The following is a 16405-nucleotide window of genomic DNA, read 5'->3' as shown; positions in this document are numbered from 1 at the left end:
TATAGATAATATTTCTCTCCTGTTTCTTTTTTTTTTTTTTCATTTTTAAGGTAAATAACATTTAGGTTTCAACTGGCTACAGAACAAACCGTTATTTATTTCTTCATTTAAATATATTTATACAGATTTACGAATGCTTTTTAAACATGCAAACTATTGTCAAACAAAGAACGCACGCGTCGAGAGCTTTTAATAAGAGTGATTTATTGAAAATACTTAATATTATAAAATGTAAAAATTCAGTTAGGCAATGAAATCAAATGAGATCGAATGCATGTAACTACAATCAACACGTTCACATTTGTACTGCCTGAATGAGGAAAAAAACGAGAGGTCTGAGATCATCAAGTTACGTCGCATTATAGCATAAAAACCGCAGACATGAATAAAACGTGAACACATGATCCACGAGAGCCCTGAACTTAATACTTTCACCAATTAACAGAAAGGTGTGATGAAGAAAGTGGAATCTGCTTAATTTGCACACACCTAAAAATCAAAACAAAACACTGGAACATGAGATTTAGCCAAAAACACCACCAAAAACAAAACAGTGCAGCTTTACCTTGGATTTTAAAAGCCGTATTACACAACAGAGCGACTTTAACTGTGTGTTCTGTATTATAAACCATGAGCTGAATACTTCACATATGCAGGAATAAACGCGCACGTATGCATTACTCTTCCAGTATATTTGGGAATAAAGGTTAACGTTGGTTTCTGGAGGGTGAACGGACAGCACAAGATTTCTCTAGCCTAAAAGGGGGGGGGATGCTTAAAAAGGGTTGTATTATTTATGTATTTTTAATCGTCTTTGTCTTTGGCTCCGTGTTTCAGGATACGGGTGAACTCCACGTAGTTGAAGTTGCTCTTTTTATCGATCGGAGCTTCTCTGAACAGCTCATCCACTTCTTCGTCTGTGAATCGATCGCCCATGGTGGTCAGCAGCTCTCGCAGATAATCCTCATGAATGAAGCCTGAGAGCAGAAGACAGCAGCAAACATTCATCTCTGTTTATTTAGTCATGCAATTGTGGAGATGCATGTATATGAGTGAATATCTCTTCTACATTCAATCATTCATTTTCTTTTCGGCTTAGTCCCTTTATTAATCCGGGGTCGCCACAGCGGAATGAACCGCCAACTTGTCTAGAACATTTTTACGCTGCGAATGCCCTTCCAGCCGCAACGCATCTCTGGAAAAGCCCATCTCTTCTTGCTCAATAATATTTATGCATTTAAGTTGTATGTAAAACTGCCATATATTTTGCTTACATACTGTAAAATAAAGCCTATTAAATAAATCCTCCTGAATGAAGCCTGAGAGCAGAAAACAGCAAACGAAAATCTCAGGGTTTTATTTACTATATCTACTTTCTAAATTGTGGAGTACTCTACTTCTTGCTCTATACTATTTGTGCTTTTGAATTGAAATCTAAAAAAAAAAAAACTTATAAACAGAAATTTTGTTTTTTAAATTCTCTTTAAAATATTTTTTTTTTCACTTAAATATTTGAATAGCATAATAACATCTAAATAATAATTAAAATAAAAAATAATACAAATTAAATAATAATTTAAATAAAAGTAATAAAATGCTATTAAAAACATAAAAAATAAAGTTCTCGATAAAATACAATGAATAAATATATAATATAAAATAAAAAATAAATTAAAATATTTTTTTTTAAAAACCATCAATCTTATTCAAAATATAATTATTTATATATATATATATATATATATATATATATATATATATATATATATATATATATATATATATAAATCTCTTTAAAATAAATAAATAAATAATGAATAAATAAATAAATAAATAACATTTCTCAAAAACAAAACAAAATTGTTTTTTTTTTTAAAAGTTTCATATTTTGGAATAACATGATAAAATCTAATTAATGATTTTTTTTTAATTGTCATTTTTTATAAGAATTATAAGATAACAAATTAAATAAAAGATATTTAAAATGCTTTTAAAACTGTAATTAAAAATAAAAATTCTAGATAAAATACAATAAATAAAATTATATAAATTAATTAATAAATTAAAACAAAAATAAATGACATTTCTACAAAATCTAAATCATAATTTAATTAAAAAAAGAATTAAAATAAAACAAATGACATTAAAAATACTTCTAAATGTTATTAAATGTAAGTAAAAATAAATTAAATTCTAGATAAAAAAAACTAAATAAATATATATAATATATAAATTTAAATAAATAATACATAAAAAATATTATATCAAAAATACAAATAAATTATTTTAAAATACATGTAATTCAAAATCAGTCAATAACACAAATGAAACAAGTTAGATTTATGCAATAGTATTCAAAGTATCAGAGTGAAAATATATATATATATATATATATATATACATATACATATATATATATATATATATATATATATATATATATATATATATATATATATATAAAAGAAATATATGTCTTTAAATATAATGAAATTGTTGAATTGCATAGAAAAACAACAATTTCCATTTAACAAATAAATAAATAAATGTGATGAATGTTTGTCAATCATAAAAATGTAAGCATGTTTCTTTAAATATATATATACACACAAGTATTTGTTTTTCTTTTTTGTTGTTTTATTAATTGTTAGAAAACAAAAAATACATGAATGATAAAATGTTTTTTTTTTCCAATGAAATGAAAACAAAACAAAAAGTGTATCTTCTCACCTGTTCCCTCCTCATCGAAGCATGCAAATGCATTACGAATGACTTCCTCCGGGTCGGTGCCGTTGAGCTTCTCTCCAAACATGGTGAGGAACATGGTAAAGTTTATCGGCCCGGGAGCTTCCGTCATCATCGCCTCCAAATAATCATCTGCGGGGTTCTTCCCTGAAACATAATGAAAGACACATTTAACCTCTTATGCATAGCAGTCATGTTCAGCCTGACATGTTTACTGCTCCAAAATACTTTAAACGCTTCTTAAAATAAAATATAGTGTGTTCAATGGGAAAAAGACATTTAAAAAAGAATTTATTTTAGAGCAGTAATTACAATACTATGATATTTTATCCAAGGTAATCAACCCGTCAGAATCTTTTGCCTACTCCCAATTTCCGTGGTCTACAGTCACAAGTGCATTTTTAGTAAAACTAGCTAGTAAAATCTTACCAAGAGAAGCGAGCATATCATGAAGATCCTCCTTGTCGATGAAGCCGTCGCGGTTCTGGTCGATCATGTTGAACGCTTCTTTAAACTCCTGAATCTGCGACTGATCGAACATAGCGAAGACATTGGACGTGGCGCGCTGAGGACGCTTCTTGGTGATCTTTCCCTTGGCGCGTTTGCTCGACATTTTGGCTGTATTTGGTTTTACCTACAAGCTTTAAAATAAAACACACACGGAAGAATTAACGACAAGAGATGTCACTGAGAAATAAATAAAAGACAATCATGGTCACGTCTTACAATTAGGATTGATAGGTTAATCCATTTATTTACATAAGCTAACAATAAACAATCATTACCCAGCAGTTTTTAAATCGCTGTTCAAAATACTAATTGCATTATTAAAATAAAAAGTTGTGATTAACTTAGTGAAACTATTTCCATTAAATAATGCCAACATAGATGAATGAATACTGCAATAAATGTATTGTTTGTTCATGTTACTGAATACATTTATAAGATTAACTAATGGAACCTTATTGTAAAGTGTGGCTAGTATGGTGTATGAATGAATTCATTAATTAATAAGTCGATAAATATAATAACAGATCCTCAATCTGATGCAATACAATGATTTTAACGGTTCTGTAAAAACAAACGAGACAGTACGGACAACTTTACAGCACCTAAATATATTAAATTGATGTCTTTTATAACAAATATTACAGTAGCATAACTTTAAAGCAACGTGCATCCCATTACAGAGAATCAAACAGGCCCAAACATTACAGAGATTTGAGAAGCATTCTGAAATACCTGCATAACTGAATGCGTGCTCAGGCAAGTCCTCCGCATAAAAAAAAAAGAAAATCTATCTCTGACCATACATGTACTGGGTCTTTTTTTAAAGTCAATATTCAAGATGACTTTTATACATTTGAGTTTTTAGTTAGGAACAAAACTTTTTATTTTTTTATCTATTTTTTTTTTTTTTAAGAAATGGCCATTTAAATACAAGTGGAAACTTTTGTTGTTAGGATACTTTTTTGTGTCAGAATGTTTTGGTAAAATCCGCCTACATGTAAGCAAGGCCCGTCACAATAACTACTTTTTTTTATTTGTGATATGAATGCAGCAAAATTTATTTTTAATAAATTATATTATTGTCATTTAGGTCACTCAACAATATATAACGTAAGGATTACAATTAAATAGCATCATAATGCAAGGACACTCTATTTTTTATGTCCTTTATACTAGTTTTTAAGTTGTTTTACTTTTGAGCTTTGAGTAAAATAATTTTTTTTACATAAATAACTATTTGAATACAGCGAGCAACTTTTGATGTCAAAGATACTGACTGTAAAATCAACAGTTACACTAGTGTCAGATATTTTTGTAAAATTGGTTTATACGTAAGCTCCATCACAACAACTAGTTTTGATTATACAGTGCTCGGCATTTACAAGTACACCCCTCACAAATCTAGCTTTTAAATATGTTAATAGAAAGCTATACAATATTACATTTGTGCATATACATTAGATTAGTCATTACTGAAGTCAAATTTGGAGCTTTTCTAACAAAATAACTTGTGATAATTAGTACACCCAAATTTACATGTTATAGAAAAATATTAAATAATATTTAAAAAAAAAAAAAAAGAAAAATCAAGAAGCAACATATTTTTTTAAAGTTTAGTTGAGATTTTGTAGGTTGTATTTTTTTTTTCAATATTTTGCTTGAATTTAATTGTATTATCTTTCAATTTTCAAATACGTTCAGTTACTAAAGTATTATTTTAATAAATATATCTGTTTAATAAATCTGTTTTATTTAAATGCACCAAAATACACTGCCTATATTCACTGAGAAAGATAAAAATATTCATTTTCAAAATGGGGTCTACTCAATTATGCTGAGCACTGTATAATATATACATATATATGTGTGTGTGTTTATGCATGTATAAATGTATGTATGTATGTATGTATGTATGTATGTATGTATGTGTGTGTGTGTGTGTGTGTGTGTGTGTGTATATATATATATATATATAAATATATATATATATATATAAATATATATATATATATATATATATATATATATACTAGGGATGTAACGGTATCAGAATTTCACGGTACGGTAATACCTCGGTATGAATGTCACGGTACGGTATTTATTGAATCATTTACAGGAAAAAAAAAAAACTTTTGAAAATACTCCAAAAAAGTGCCAAAAGTTTCAATGACATACAAATTAGCCATCTATCTGTTAGCTATGAAACAGGAACTTCAATTTTAATAACAAAAAAATATTAAACCATGTAAAAAAATAAAGTTTCAATTTAGTAGTGTTGAAAACTCATCACATTCAACATTTAATCACTCGCTCACTTAGATAGAGATGGGTTTAAAGGAAAATTATCATATAATTATAATCTGGTAAAAGCTGGTATCTCTGGGTATTTACAATGTCCCCTGCAACAGAAAAAACCCCTCTCATTTGGGACTGAGGATTCTGGGACAAGAGAGATATGACTTGGCCCATGTTGACAGCAGTGGGGTAACGTTGTGCATTGTCTTTCCCCCACTTGAGAGGACAAACCATGAGTGAGATAGAGATCTCTTTGCGGTACAAGTCAATGTCTGCATCAATCTGAACAGTGTGCTGTGTTTCTGCAGTCCCCATGACTGTTATAAGTCGTATTCCCCAACTTGCAGGCACGTGCACACATAGGGCTCAACCTGTGCAGTGCACATGCCCTTTTTAGTCTTGGATAGAAAATGCCCTTCCAAAACGATCAAAAGTGCCCCCGCGACGCGACACAACCTCCGTCCAGTCCAGCCCTTCAGTAGGCGCGCGATAACACCTCTCTTGAGTATGCGCGCTCAACCCCCCCTCGGCGCTTTACAATACGCGCGCCACAACACAGCTGATCAGAACGCGCGCGACAGCACCGCTATTCAGCACGCGCGCGGCGACAACACCCGCTTTAGGTTCGATCATTTCCATCTTTTTTTCATCTCCGCTACTAGCAGCACACTCCATTTCCGCATTACTGGATCTGTAGCGACAACAGACCGCAAAGGATTATGGCCACGCCGGGCTGATGGGAAATGAAGTTTCAGCTACCTCCCGTTCGCTTCATTCGCCTGAGCAAATTTTCTCAGAAGACCTATAGTTTTACCGAGTCATGCGACTTCGGTAATATCGAAAAAAATTAATATTGCGGTATGACGGTATTTACAATACCGTTACATCCCTAATATATACATATATATGTATATATACACATACATACATTTATACATGCATACACACACACATATGTATATATTATACAGTGCTCAGCATAATTGAGTAGACCCCATTTTGAAAATATGTATGTATGTATGTATGTATGTATGTATGTATGTGTGTGTGTGTGAGTGTGTGTGTGTGTATATATATATATATATATATATATATATATATATATATATATATATATATATATATATATATATATATATATATGCATGCGTGTGTATACACACACACACATATATATACTTAATATAGTATTGTCAATGTAGGTCACTCATTATATAAATATATAATAACGAGATTAACAAAATATAAGAGCATTATAATGCAATTACACAAAATTGTATTTTAATAATAAAATATTTTTATAATATTTTTATAATTTGAAAGATTATTAAAATTAGATCATGAAAAAAATAACCCAATGTAGCCTCTCTGCCCTTATCTCAAACACATTGGGGAACAAATTTAATACAAAAAATAATAATACTAAAACATGAAAATCTACATCTTTTGACAAACAAAAAGATGAATTATTTTTATTAATCTAGGAGTGGCATTTTTGCAAGTAAAAGTATCTGATTTAAACACACTTCACTGCAAATATCACGCACTTATACATTAAGTTACATTTTTTTCAATATTCATTTGTGCATTTATTGTTCATGTGGATTTTTGGTGTGGTTCATATGTAACTAAATAAGCACAAGGAAATAAAAAAAAACAAGAAAAAAATAAAAAATAAAAGAAATAACACTGAAATACCATAGTAAAAACATGGTAAACTACAAAAGTTTTTTCGGCATTATCCCATCAATGAGAGGTTGCTTAAAAGGTTTTAATTGATTGACAAAAAAAAAAAAACCGATTCTTTAGAAACTATTAAGCATAAAGTCTACTAATATTGAATGGTTTAGTGAAGGTTAAACAAAAGTTACTCTAAATAAAGGCTGTTGGGCCTGATGCAAGTTGGTCTGCATGTAGAGGGCGGTCTCTGAATCCTCATAGCCTACATTTCTGACCCATTTAATTTAATTATAGCACATTCGGGTTAATAAGGACAGATTCACTATTTACAGCAATGCACAAAACACTTTAACGTTGGCATATTTACGGTGACGACGTTAAATAAACAGACATTCGATGAGGCAGGAAGCTAACGTTAATAACCGCGCTCTGGCGATTACAGCTTACGCGTTTGCTAAATATAAACCACATGTACACTACAAATGGATAACATTGAGAATATTAAAGTAAAATCACATTATTATTATTATTATTATTAATCTCAACCGTCAAAGACATGGCTAGTTTGTTCTTCCGGACAGTAAAGTGAAAAAAAAATACGCTACCCAATCGATTCCTTAATAGTACTTATCTTAACAGTAACTACATGTGAAACATCTTTAAAAATTAAGTAAATTATAAAATAAAATAGATGTCTCACCGAACAACAGAGATCGACCGTTCCCAGCCGCGTTCAACCACCGCCCAAACTTCCGGATTTCAGCGTCGCTTCCGCGAGCTTTGACCAGACCAACTCACTGCTGCATGGGTGTCCCGAACAAAAGCCAAAAAAACTCCCAATAACGTCCCATGACATCAAATTATCAACAGTAAATCGTGTTTAATGCGTTCTATAGCATGGCTTTACCTTTTTACAAAGCAAAATGATTTAATAAAGAATTCTATTTATTATATCACACCCTTTTTTTCCTGCAGCGTTGGTTTCTTCAAACACGCCCACATCTACGTAATCGACCTGAAACATGCCCATATACGGCCTGAAATCTTTTTTCCTGCTCAACGAAATATTTTCTGCATTGTTTGTCATCATTATTATTATAATACAGACAGAAAGCATTCGTTTTCTGTGGCTATTTAAAAAATAAAAATAAAAATAAATAAATCTTAATGAGCAGGGCTACATTTTAAAATATCAACGTAAACATAAACAACAACGTTTTTGTGGCGATTTTTCTACTATTAGTACGATTTTCCTTGTTTTTTCTCATTAAAAACATTACTGTCCAACTGCAGCATAGTTACAGTACATTTAAATGATTTAAAAAATATCACTTTATTAAATTATTTATTAAATTAATCATAACTAAATATGATTTCACCAAGTGGGACATGTTCATGGATTCTGGATTAACATCTATGCTGATCTTGGAACAACATTCCAAATAGCCACTCAGATTGGGGGCCACTCATATGCACATGGACTTTTAATTTCAGCCAGCCAGCCTTAGCGCTTCCGGTGAATTGTCTTTCCATCAGTGGTGGATTTAGGCATGGGCAATATGGGCGACTGCCCAGAAGGCATCTTGCTGGGGGCAGCACGGGGAGACAAGAAAGTGCCCCAGTAAAAGCTTTGAGAAGAGATTTACTTAATGCAAGAGTATTGAAATCCAAAAATAAAGACGTAAGGGGCCAATCACATGTGGCATCTTTTGCACAAGTAAGTTTGCTATTCTCTATGTGCAACCGAAACAACGCTGGTGAAAACAAATTGACGCATGCGCACAGAATACTATTCCCGCTCGCTTACATGCACACTGATACGCGTCGACATGCAAATCAACAAAACCACAGTTTATATAATAATATGATGATGATGATGATGATGATGATGATGATGATAAAGCATGGCTATGAAGAAAAAGGAAGAATAATGAGTCAGGGAGGTAACTAAGACATCATAATATTAATTCCTGGCCATGAGTCGGGTCTAAGACAACAGATAATTCTATAAAACAAATATTTTAATTAATATTAATCATTAATATTCATGCAAAGATGTTAGAATATTACTTCAGTTGTGTCTTTACATTGTTTCTCAGTTACATTTACGATTGATTTAAGTTATTTTTTAGAATAATATTTTTATAATAATAATAATTATTATTATTGACAATTAAAGTGATTTGATTTAATAATATTAATAATAAATTGTTATATTTATTGCAAATAAATACATATATTTAAATGTATTTATAAGCGAGGTAGTGGCGCAGGAGGTCTCGGCTGGGTCAGTTGGCGTTTCTGTGTGGAGTTTGCATGTTCTCCCTGCGTTTGCGTGGGTTTCCTCCGGGTGCTCCAGTTTCCCCCACAGTTCAATAGGGGAATTGGGTAAGCATAATTGGCTGTATGAGTGTGTGTGTGTGTGTGTGTGTGTGTGTGTGTGTGTGTGTGTGTGTGAATGAGCGTGTCTGGGTGTTTCCCAGTTCTGGGTTGCAGCTGGAAGGCCATCCACTGCGTAAAACATATCCTGGAATAGTTGTCGGTTCATTCTGCGGTGGCGACCCCTGATAAATAATGGACTAGGCCGAAGGAAAACGAGTGAATGAATGATGAAGCAAAGCATGATGTGTTTGACTGCATGTATATTGATGTAGAGATGACGCAGCGCAGCAGCTGTGTTTAATCCAGGGTCAGCCAAACGTGTGCTCGTCCAAACACTATTACAAAGCTTCTTTGAGGAGGGATGAAAATACATATGGCATATTCATGACAACAACAGTCTCATAAACAGGCAGCTGGCCTGAACATGCAAGCACACTCACACTTTTTCCAGGAAGATTTCCCTCTCAGGGTTTGATTGGCACCAATGTAACTGGAGCTTTAGGCATTACCGTTTAATCTCTGGTGTTTATGTGCGAGGAATTCGGTGTAAAGGGATGTAGTTCATCTAAAAAGGAAAATTTGGTCATGTTTCCATCTAAAGATGTGACTTAAAGAAGACCTATTATACAAAACTCACTTTAATAAGAGGTTTAAACATAGTTAGGTGGTAACAGTGTAAATATAATCAGCTTCTAATGGTACAAATGTATTAATTTTTTATAATCAGAATAAATAAAATCAGTCTGCAGAAACGCTTTGATTGACATGCTCCCTTTGTACGTGTCATCAGAGGGGGAAAGCCCGCCCACTAGGGACCATCTCTCCCTCATTAGCATAGGACATCAGTCTTGTTTTTGAATCTGCCACTATGCTGACACACAGGTACCCGTAGCTCCACCCTCTTTTGAAAAGAGCACAATCTCATTTGCATTTAAAGCGACAGTCACCAAAATGCCACAATTAGGATCAAAGCCTAACAGGGTGAGTTTCAGAGAGTTATAAACATTATCTGTGTGGTATTTTGAGCTGAAAGTTCACACACACTCATCAGAGACTTATTTTGCATCTTGTAAAAATGAGCATAATAGGTCCCCTTTGAACTTGTGTGCAAAACTGGAACATTGCATGGATATTATGTGAATAAAGTAGTGTTTCCATCGAAAGATTCAAAGGCTATGTTATGGCAGTACGATGCCAAAACATTTTTAGTTCCTTTTCACTTCAAGGATATTTTATAGGGACAAATTATACAAGTTTGTGTATCCAAATCTTCAAAAATATTTTGACTGATTTGTGACCGTGTTAAAGGGTTTATCACAGCACACTTTACTGTTTGTTTGAACAACTTATTTCAACACAACTCTTGAGTTTTTAATGTGACAACTTGATTGTCTTATGTTCGATCCACTTAAATTTGTAAAAACTAGTTAGTTCACTTACTTCCTTTATGTTGTTCCAACACAAATCGATTGTGTGGGACCCGGGATTTTTAGAGCGTATTGAGTATGCAAAGTTCTGTGTGACGATGCTGTGACAAGGGGTGGGAAGAAACAAGATGATGTGACTGATAAAAGGATCATTGCTCTTCTGCACGTCTCAGGTATTGACATGATGCAAATGTGCAGGTCACCAAGCCTGAATTTTGGAATGCAGCAACAAGTGAAACTTGCTTGCCTTTCCAGTCTGCCTTATGCACATGCATATTAGTGGAAGCCAGTGCAAACAAACTACAAGCTTTGCATGTTTATATCAGGTTTATATCTTCTAAATGCGAATTTTGTCACTTTATAGTGCACACTCCAAATCTTTAAGACTAACATACTGATACTAACTAACTTTATTTTAATTCATTTATTTTTTATTTTTTGAGTGAACTAACCCTTTAAGATATGGCATGTCATTATTTAGATTTTCAAGAGTTCACACTTAGCGATGATTGATTATAAAGCTTGTTTGGCATGCTGTCCTAGGAGAGAGCCCTGAGCTCATAAGATCCTCGAGCCTGGGGCTCCCTCCCATTTGCAAGGCGAGAGGGGAGTTTGAGCTCAGGTAGATCTGGAGATCTCCCCTGCTGTATTAGCTAATAAAGAGATAGTGATCGCTCTTAACAGATAACTTAGGAGCATGTCTATGGTGCTGATTTGGATTAGTCAATTAACTTAAGTTGCATGTTTTTGGACGGTGGGACTAAACCGGGGAATCCGAGGGAAACCCACGTGAGCACAGGGAGAACGTGTAAACTCCACACAGAAACGTCAGCTGCCTTGGTAAGGACTAGACCCAGTGACATTCTTGCTGTGAGGCAACAGTGGGCCACCGTGTCACCCATATTAGAAGGAGGAGGAGTTGGGGTGGAAGGGGGGATTCTTCAAAACGAAGATGGCTGTGATATGAAACTTATGGTATTTATAATGCCTTAGGAATCGTCTGATTGGTGAATCATAAATTGGCTAATGCAGGACCAACCGCGAGCAATCACAAGCACGTGATTCTCTCGAAATTAGTTTATAAATAAACTTTACTTAAATGAAGGTGTTTTCTCAACATAGGCTCATTTTAAAATCCTAGCCCTATACATTTCTGGAGGTCATGATGAATTATGTAGCCAGAGGTACATATGGCTGCATTTCGTTATTAAAACGAATGCTACAGGGCGGTATGATGCTGTTTCTTTTCATGCTTACCAGCTGACCGCTTACCACCATATGGACAGCTTTCCTGCTGCAACCAGTTTGTCCAGTGGCTTCCCATGTATGTCGTAGGACTTGTGATGTGGAGCGGAGTTGACTGAGAGTCTGGCGAGAAACGGTTCCAGAAAGCAGATAAGGCAAAAACTAAAGCCGAAAAATAAAATAAATAAATAAATAACAAGGTGAGAATGTGGTAAGATCTGAAAATGTGGTGAAAAATCAGACTGCTGCGAAGGCTTTTTTTTCTTTCTGGATTGATTTTGGAAACACTATTGTTGGGTTTAGGGAAGGAGGAGGCTGGGTCAGTCGATAAGTCAGTCAGTCAGTCAGTCAGTCGACAGTGGCCTCTAGTGGATTTACGCAAGAACAGCGGGCACGAATGGCACTGCCGAGAGAAATTTAAGGTCTGAAAAAGCATACACAGTGACCTCTGCTGGATTCACGAATACAAAAACTGGAAAAAACCAAACCTCTTGGTGGTCTTCAGAATTGTATATAGCGGTACGTTTTCAGAATGAGCCTGGCTTGTTGTTTTTTTTCTTCTCTGTAGGCAGTCTGGCAACATTTGTGCATATCTGTTAAACCTGTGAGAGACATTACAGCACGCCTGCCTCTGGGTCTCTTCTCATTGTGTTTATTTATATTTATCTCTACTTCACGCACACATTGTTGCTGGTATGTGTTGTATGTGAGGGGGGTAACAATAGCATGGCTATTGTTAGTTCAGACCACAGCTGAGATGAAGGCCTTGGAAAGGAAAACAGCAATAAGGTCAGAGGCTCATGAAGGTAATCTAACCATTTCTCCAAGTGAACACCGGAAAAATCTAGTTTGCTTGTAAAATTCAGTGTAAATACATACGGAGGGTCTAATAAGTGACGCTTTCACATTTCGGTTCAGCTCCACTTTTGCCTGATGGACTCTGAAGACAATTGCGAGGCAAAGTAGCTTTAAAAATGGCCCTCTGTGAATTTCTTTTTCCAATATTTCCCAAATGATGTTTAACAGAGCAAGGAAATTTTCACAGTATGTCTGATAATATTTTTTCTTCTGGAAAAATAAGCAGTCTTATTTGCTTTATTTCGGCTAGAATAAAAGCAGTTTTTATTTTTTAAAGCCATTTTAAAGTACATTTTTAAAGTACATTTAAAATTACGTTAAATTAAAGTAATAAATTGTAATTACTTGCTCTGTAAAGAAAATTAAAACTAAAAAAGGGTCAAATGAATGGCAGCTACGGCTGCCAAACAAACAAAATTATGGTAAATTTTTTTTTTGTTGAAATAAAGTGCAAAAAAATAAATAAATCTGCAGGTATTTTCATTAAAATGTTTACAGAAAAACACTGTTATTTTACAGACTTTTTCTAGATTATTACGATCAAATCTGTTCAATAATCAAATCTGCTCACATGCTGTTCTGGATTCCGCTGATTGCGCGTGCGACCTTTTGTTTACGTTCTTCGTTTTTTTACAGCGCTGTGTTGACTGAATTTGAACAACAGTCCTAAATATTCAGTTTTTATATTATTCAAAACTTAAACCTTTGTTTAAAAACAGCGCTACCATAACATCTAGCTACTGGTTTATAATCTAAAATAAGACATGCATTTGGTCACACTTTATAATAAGATTTCATTACTTTTAAGTATTCATGTATTCATTAGTATTATGTATTTACTAGCATGAACTAATATAAACAATATTTGTACAGCATTTATTAATCATAGTTCAACATTTACCAATGCATTATTAATATCCAAACTCATTGTTGACATTACTTAATGCACTGGGAGTCAACATGAATCAGCAACGAACAACTGTACTTTTTATTAACTAACATAAACAAATACTGTAATAATTTCATGCTCATTAACGCGTTAACTAATGCATTATTAAAATCCAAAGTTGTGCTTCTGTAACATTACCTTAACAAACATGAATAAATACCATAATACATGTATTACTATTAGTTCGTTCATGTTAGTAAATGCAGTAACTGACATTAACTAATACAATCTTATTGTAAAGTGTTACCTTACATTTTTTACATGCATACTGTAAATGACAGCAGTCTAGTGTGGAAGTATTAGCCTATAAACTAATACCCGAGTATGCAACTCTCCTGCAGTCAGTCACGTTATCAGGCGCAGCACGTCAGTGTAAAATGCGCCGGTACTCCTGTGCTCTACGGCTATATTTACCGTCACAGTCGCCATAAAAGGTCGTGAGAGTCGCCTGGACATTCCTGCCATCCCCAATATTATTTCTGTTGTGTGGACAGCAGCAGCAGCAGCAGCTCCTGGTCAGTTTGCGTCTTTGCTTGGATTTGGATCTTGCTGGAGTTTTCCTGACGCGCTGCTCTCAGATCTGCTTTCAGACATCTGACAAGGTGAGATGATGAATGCATACAGTGGAAATCAGAATTATTAGCCCTTCTGAATTGTTTGCCCACCTGTATATTTTTGATCATCAATTATTGTTTAACGGAGAGAAGATTTAAGATTTAGACAATAGTTTTAATAACTCATTTCTGATAACTGATTATTGTTCTCTTTGCATGATAATATTTTATAAATAATATTTTACTAGATATTCTTCAAGATACTAGTATTCAGCTTAAAGTGACATTTAAAGGCTTAACTAGGTTAATTAGGTGAGTTAGGGCAATAAGGCAAGTCATTGTATAATGATGGTTTGTTCTGGAGGCAATCGAAAACTAATATTGCTTAAAGGGGCTGATAATATTGACCTTAAAATGTTTGTTTTTTTAATTAAGAACTGCTTTTATTCTAGCCGAAATAAAACAAATAAGACTTTCTCCAGAAGAAAAAATATTATAGGAAATACTGTGAAAAATTCCTGAATCTGTTAAACATCAGTTGGGAAATATTTAAAAAAATTCACAGGAGGGCGAATAATTTTGAGCTTAACTATATGTGATGGCAGGTGACATTTTTGTTTAATCTCATGGATTATACACAAATTTTAAGGGGGTGGATTTTACATTATTTTTTAAAAATGCACTAAAAATGCTGGGTTGTCGTAACTCAATGCTGTGTCACTTATGGAGAAAAAAAAACAACGTTCGGATTTTTTTAAATTAGTTTTTTTAACCCAGTTGGGTTCTGATGTGTTGATGGAAACACCCAAAAAATGACTGTTGCTGCTTGTTCAAACTACTTATGTAAAGGTGCTGTATGTAAGTTCTTGACTCTTCTAAAGCATAAAAATACCATAATAAGATTGTAGATATTAAAGAAACATGCCAAGTGAACATTCTTGTTTATCTGAAAAACAATGCTGAAGTCAGATATTCTGCTGTCTATGTACAGATAGTCTGTTATGTGCCTGAACGTCTGTCTTTGTTTTGGTTCTTATAACCCGCCCAATGCCAATTTAGCTAATTACATTTTGAGTGCCCTGAGTTGCCTTGCTGGAAAACTTTAGTCAGGAAGGCTCTCAAAAGTGTGCGTCCACGACCGAAATGCGACCTCTGGTGGACAGTAGCAGACTCTGAAATGAGACGCAGATTCAGAGTTCCACATGTGGTTATTAATTAGCAAATAATATAAATATAATGAACGTAAACATGAGGTGAGCATGCAGGTTACATTGCAACCGCGTGTCCTAACAACACGCTACGTGACGAGATTTGCAGTGATAAGCAATTGAGCTGTTTGCACCAGACGAAAGACGACAGAAAATTAAATACAGCCATTCAGAAGCACAGAATAGTGCACTCACTGCACTCCAGCGAAATGGTCAGGTTTATAATCTAATTAATACACATTAAGCCTCTTTAGCAATATTAAATGTAGATGCTGAATCACTGAAATGTGTTAGCTTGCACTCAGTCACAGTTCTTCACAGTTGCTTTTAGTTAGAAAACCGTTCAAATCAGCCTTAAATCGGCCTTTAGTCAGGGACACTCACGTTAATCTGGTAACCTGCACTTGCGTGGACTCGTCAGAGGAGGAGCCGAGTGAAAATGTGTTTTGATCCAGGAGTGCAATACCTAGTTCAACCACTGGGTGTCAAACTTACATACTGCACCTTTAAGATGAGTTGAAACAACACAATTCTTAAGGTGTTTCGAGGGAC

At 33.8% G+C, this 16405-nt stretch overlaps 2 protein-coding genes across 14 annotated transcripts in view; one reads left to right on the top strand and one right to left on the bottom strand.

The window, feature by feature from the left end:
* Window positions 1-184: 184 nt before the first annotated feature.
* On the bottom strand, window positions 185-8186 carry myl12.1 (myosin, light chain 12, genome duplicate 1). Its single transcript, NM_214699.2, has 4 exons — window positions 7931-8186; window positions 3175-3386; window positions 2731-2892; window positions 185-977 (listed from the first exon to the last, which is right to left on the bottom strand). Exons 2-4 carry the CDS (start codon window positions 3356-3358, stop codon window positions 805-807), a joined length of 519 nt encoding a protein of 172 aa, NP_999864.1. The 5' UTR covers window positions 3359-3386; window positions 7931-8186; the 3' UTR covers window positions 185-804.
* Window positions 8187-14609: 6423 nt separating this feature from the next.
* Window positions 14610-16405, top strand: part of myom1b (myomesin 1b) — a 68295-nt gene continuing 66499 nt past the window's right edge. For all 13 annotated transcript variants that reach the window (XM_073907575.1, XM_009303642.4, XM_073907578.1 and 10 more), the window contains exon 1: window positions 14610-14693. The gene's annotated coding sequence lies outside the window, so the exon portion shown is untranslated. The remainder of the gene's footprint in view (window positions 14694-16405) is intronic.

The sequence above is a fragment of the Danio rerio genome, chromosome 7 (genome assembly GCF_049306965.1).
Source record: "Danio rerio strain Tuebingen ecotype United States chromosome 7, GRCz12tu, whole genome shotgun sequence".
NCBI classification, from domain to species: Eukaryota; Metazoa; Chordata; class Actinopteri; order Cypriniformes; family Danionidae; genus Danio; species Danio rerio.
The sequence above is the reverse complement of the archived record's forward strand: the minus strand, read 5'-3'. Positions and strand labels throughout refer to the sequence as shown.